Source organism: Convolutriloba macropyga, chromosome 6 (genome assembly GCF_964194025.1).
Source record: "Convolutriloba macropyga chromosome 6, txConMacr16.3, whole genome shotgun sequence".
In the NCBI taxonomy this organism is placed as follows: domain Eukaryota; kingdom Metazoa; phylum Xenacoelomorpha; order Acoela; family Convolutidae; genus Convolutriloba; species Convolutriloba macropyga.
In genome coordinates, this window is record NC_134473.1 from 73,211,074 (window position 1) to 73,216,692 (window position 5,619).

The 5,619-nt window shown below is 34.8% G+C and overlaps 1 protein-coding gene across 1 annotated transcript in view; it reads left to right on the forward strand.

The window, feature by feature from the left end:
• The window catches only part of LOC142340601 (uncharacterized), a 121,715-nt gene extending 119,578 nt beyond the window's left edge, over positions 1-2,137 (forward strand). The window contains exon 3 of the mRNA XM_075391280.1: positions 1,435-2,137. Coding sequence (XP_075247395.1) covers positions 1,435-1,991 — 557 coding nt within the window. The 3' untranslated portion in view covers positions 1,992-2,137. The remainder of the gene's footprint in view (positions 1-1,434) is intronic.
• The last annotated feature ends 3,482 nt before the right edge of the window (positions 2,138-5,619 follow it).

Consider the following 5,619-nt stretch of genomic DNA (forward strand, 5'->3'; position numbering starts at 1 on the left):
GGCTACCTTGCAAGATGAATGTTTTTTTAAGATCTGTTCACACATTTTCGTAATTTCTGAAGTCAAAATGGAGTGCTGATTTAGGTCACGCCGAAACATGAAGTTGAGCGAAAAAGCAATTACTGCAGCAGCGCGAATTTTTTTCGTTCCAATTTTAATGTACGGTGACAAAACAGTGTTTGAACAAAAACTCATTGTCTCGCTTGTGGTTTTTTTTTGTTCAAATGCGGCAATTTCTCTTTGATTTTTGCGGTTTTGTTATTTTCTTTGGATCGGATTTCTTTCTAAATGGTTTTTCCTAATCAATTCATAGTTCATTCTAGGCCTATTTTTTTTTGAACCAAATTTTTATTTCTCCCTAGCTGATTTTTGTTCACATGCGGCATTTTGACATTGATTTTTTGTTTTTTTATGTGGTTTTCTTAGAAATGATTTTCCCATTTCACTCATAACCCATTCTAGGTTTAGTTTTTTTGCTTAGTCATTGAAAATTTTTTGAATTCTAAGTCAGGACTTGTACTGCTATATTTTTTTACTGCGTGAAATCTTTTTGACTTCTCTAGGCTAGCTTCACTCTTTTCCCATTCTGCTAAAGGTGTTTTTTGACAGCAGTTTCTCGGCAAAACAATTCAAAATGAACAGAGTCAGCGTTTAAAAGGCGAAATCAGAAATAGAAACGGGAAATACCCAAAAAGTCCGATTTTATATGCCCGTTACTCGAACTGTGTTCTTAGTTATCATCTCTAATGCTTATTGGTATTGATACTAGCCCCTGTGTGGTCTCACTACGAAACAGGAGTATGTTCAGCTCAAAATGACATCAAAACAGTTCGCACTTTAAAATCTTTGGTACAAAAATCCTTTTTCACGAGTTTTTTCTCTTCTTTCAATTCAAATCTTGGTTATGGGAATCAACGGCGGCTTTTTTACGGCAATCTACCGGGTATGTTTATTGAACAAATTAGGTTCAGCCAGCTAACCAAAAAGGTTATGGTTCCATTAAGCACTATATTGAAATGGTCTTTTATCTTTGGGTTCTCCAGAATTGCACTATTTTGATCGAAAATTTCGAAACTAAACTTGACTGCTATGTTTCTTTCAAAAGATTTATTATTTAATATTATTTGCTACCATCGTTTGCTTACCCATTTTTTCATTTTACAGCTCCTTTCTGGCTGGTCTTGTTCGGGCATGCTCCCGTTATTTGCATATTTGCAAGATGAATGTTCATCATGCAAGATTTTGATAAGACGAACAGTTATCTTGCGAGATCTTGCAAGATTTTTGGAGGAAAAAATTGCAAGACGATGTATAGTCTTGCATGATTCTGCCACAGTCTTCCAAGATCTCTTACGATAACTATTTGGTACTTGGCGAGGTAGAATGAGTTTTAGGGGTGGACAGATAAGGTCCAATATTTCACATGTTTTTCAGGTTCCCAGGAAGATCTCGCGCCAGACTCGTTCAACTCGTATTCTTTCTTTGATCTCAATACAATCTACGATTTCATTATTATGACATGTTTTATTGCCAGCCTCCTTTCTTCTGTCATATGTCTAAGCGTTCTTATCTTAAGCCTCTCGGTTAAAAATCTCCTAAAAGAATCCTCCGATTCCGTTATCGCAACTTTGCTTTGTTCCTCTTTAATTCAATTTCTGACGCTTCTGAGCGCTGTAGGATGTTTGCTTATTTACTATCCCGTGGTTTCATGGATAACAGGTGTGGTGAATATCTTATTGCTTTCAAGCGGTGTGATATTGATTATGGTAGCGACAACTGCGCTGATAAATGCTGACTTCAACAAAATTGAAACGAACGAGAAAAAATTGGATTATGAAGATTTTAGTAACGATTCGAAACAGGATATTCTAGTTTTCGCTCTGGGTCAAAATGATCATGACTTCAAGAAATCCGAGGTTGCAGTTTTGCAGGTCGACGAAAACAGCTCCGAAAATTTAGATGACGACCAACTTTTGATTTCAAAATACTAAAGAGATCAAATTTTGATGAGGAAACTGAAGAACAATGTATGTACTTAATCTAACCCAGCTCCTATAACTCTCCTATACCCTTTTGACGTTTTCACTTAATGCTGTTATCATTTCAATTGTGTAAAATTTGACCGTTTTTAATTTTCCTGACTTGTAGAAGAGAAAAAGTATAGTGTTAGATGCCATAAGCTTCCATCTGACCAGAACTTTATCGCTTCAACAGATAAGCAGTTAACGCATTGAATTGTTTGAGTAACATTAAGAATTTATAAGCTTTTATTTGTTTGTGGGCATGAAGCTTGACAGATGAACTCTACTTTAGAGTGAAAATTATTTTTAAATGGACAATTTTTTTTGGTTTTTTCTGCCCGTCTATGTTTTTTCAGTTATTCAAAAGTTCTAAATAATTCACAAAATTCTCACTTAGGTGAGCAGAGCTAGCCTGTTTTTAAATACTAGAAATAATTCTTAAATACTTTCCGGCTTTTATTCCTTTGAATTTTTGCTTTAAACCCTTTTTCAAATCCTTTTTGACACGTGATTTTCAAAAAGCAAAGCTCCATCACTTTCAGATCTCGTCTGTTTTCTTTACTTTTCAATGACTTTAACTTATAAATAACTGACCCTACATTATTTTTGAGCTAACTAAAAATTGTCTTTTAAATTATTTAGATTGTTTCCGTGTGTGCCCCCCAGTACGTTATGCACCCCAAGTTATAGAGTACGTGTCATTCCAGAGTAAATCTTTATGTAAAAATGGCAGGTGCATCTGAGGGTTGCAAATAATATGCACCCAATAAGCTGGGGGGGGGGGGGTGGCACAAACAGAAAAGATCTAATTCTTTTAATGGCTGTCCGTGCGTCCATAAGATTGCCCCTGCGAGCCAAAATGAAAATCACAATAGGCTTGACGAGATTCTTAGCCCAACACGGTCAACAACCGGATTAAACTTCCAAAGTCTACCGGTAGAAGATCTAATAACAAATTTTTTTAACTTATTAATTCAACTGAGACGATGGAATGCAAAAAAAGAAAAGCAAAATGCAAATGCAACTGAGAAACAAAAAAGATTAACAAACAAGAATAATATCTTGGCAAAAATTGCTTTGCCGTGTAATAAAGGAAAACTGACAACAAAAATCCAAGAAACAAGATTTTCAAGAGAAAAACTTGGGGATGAAGCTTTCACCTATATAGTATAGCCAAGAAAGATAGGTGAACACTTAAAATTAGGGAAGCTGGAAAACAACTGTCTGATACTGGACATGCGGAAAACCAATCAAATTTCGAATTATGGCAAAATTGCCGAAAAAGCAGAGGACTACTCTGTATCAGCTGAAAAAAAAACTCAAACCCCGTTACAAACCTACACTAAAAAGCAAACTGGACAACATTGAGAACTTTAAAAGTACAGAAAACAATAAAATTTTCGAAGAATTACAGAATACCCTAAAAACAAACAACAACTTAGATAAAAGACATCTGTTCAAAGTCAAACAAACTGCTTTTCTCCAGAAAACAAGGCAGAAAAAAAATCAGAGAACGTGAAATTACTACAGCTGCCGAAAAAAAACGTCTCCATTGACACGAAATTGAAGAACAAGGAAACACTGAATTTCGTCAAGAATGTTTTACTGTCTTTGATGCGTTAATTGCCGACAACAAAGTCATTGAGGTTATAGTTTGTCATCGATTTTTTTAACCCATACAGCGACACTAAATGCCACATACTGGAATAAAAACCAACAACTAAATAAATGGATAGTAAATGAGGCGAAAACACCATTACGCAAATAGCTTATAGCATTTATATGTTGCTGCATCGAACAAAAACTCATTGTTTATTGGTTTGATCAAAGTAAATTTAAATTATCTGAAATGTATAAAACGTCACCTGACGCAGAAAAAAAAACACGCAAAATTGAAATTTATAAAAATATGAAGACAGTATTGAATTTTACATAGAAAATTTAAGGTCGACGGAAACCAAACCGACCAACAAAAAGTTAGATTACAACCCATTTTTTCGTCCCAAAAGTCAACCCCATAATTGTGAAACTAAATTTTCAAGGGAAAATATCTGGAGAAAAACTATCGAAAATGATCAATAAACCAGCCTCACAGTAATTACAAATAAAAACGTACACAAGACGGTATTAAGCAGGTACATAATCACAAAAGAAAGCTAAAATGTCAGACATTGCAAAATAGTAGCCCAAATTTTGGTAAAAATATCTGAGATAAAACAATAAATCATATTCTCGTACGCGTTAGGTTTAAACTACGATTCAAAAGAATTGAACCATTCAAAACCAAGTCAAAACCGTGCCTATTAAAAACAATAATTTGAATAACAGAAAAAAGAAAATACAGATATAAAAAAAGATTCTACAGATTAGCAGACATGCCAGTGGTTTTTCAAGATCAAATTAACAGGATCCTAATCTCGGAAATACCAGCATGGCGAGTGAAATTCCTGATGGTAAACAAAAACAGTGATCAGCAACACAGATGTAGATCATATAATGGCAAAGAAGTTTTGATCAAGCCAGGTGTATTAAAATTTCAAGACAAAACACAATCAAGACTCAATATTGACAGTTTTGTTGTCAATTCAGTAAAATCAGCATAAAACCAAAGCAACTCGTGGACAACCCCCACCCCCAAAAAAATTGAATGAGTTAAATTATTGCTAGGATCAGTTCAAAAACCAGAACAATTCATCCCAAAATATGACTTTGAAGCAGACCTTAATTAGACCACTGACAAGAGCAAAGTTGAACTTAACAGAAAAAAAACAAGAAAGTTTCAAAAACATGAAAGCCGAATAAAAAAGATGATTAACGAGCGCCCTACGACGTAAACAAATATACACTAATTGTAATAGAGGCAAAGATTTTATGACTGAGAGAAATTTTGTGGCAAATAGACTACCCTGGTCGAGGTTTTTTGGGAACATTTTTGTAAGGAATTGTGATACGTATGTATACTTATATATCGAAACCTTTATGTGTACTTAATTATTTTATCCTCTATTTTTAATATTTATATCATGCGCTTATAACTTGAGTTATGACTTTTTATTATTTACATATAAAAATATTCCCGCTAGTCTACTATATTATTTCATATGTTGTTCACAGTATTTTATTATAAGTAATCAGAATTTCATTTAGTCAATCTGAATTCAAGTTGCTTCTGCAAACGCTCTTAATTTACTTAAGACAAATTAGCTGTGGATTCGCATCGCGATTCCAATAAACCAATTCTGTAAAACACACTTATTCAAGGATTCGCTCTGCGATTCCCACTACACTTTGAGATAGTGTATTTGCGACACACATCCAAGTCTGTTTGCAAAGCTTAAGTATAGCATGGCGCAGTCAGCAATAAAGGACAGTGGCAAATCTCCACTCGGAATTCAACCCTTCTGGGAAAAGGCAACCCTAGAACCCCCACTTCGCTGGGAATATTGAAGTACGCAATTGAAACTTGCAATTCTTGCTCGGGAAGGAATTGAAGTGGACCTTCTCCTAGCTGACCCTCCAGTAAAAGTTATCTTGCCTCCCGAACCAGCTTATGAAGACACAGTTGACAACCCGACAGGACAATCAGAACGAGATCGAC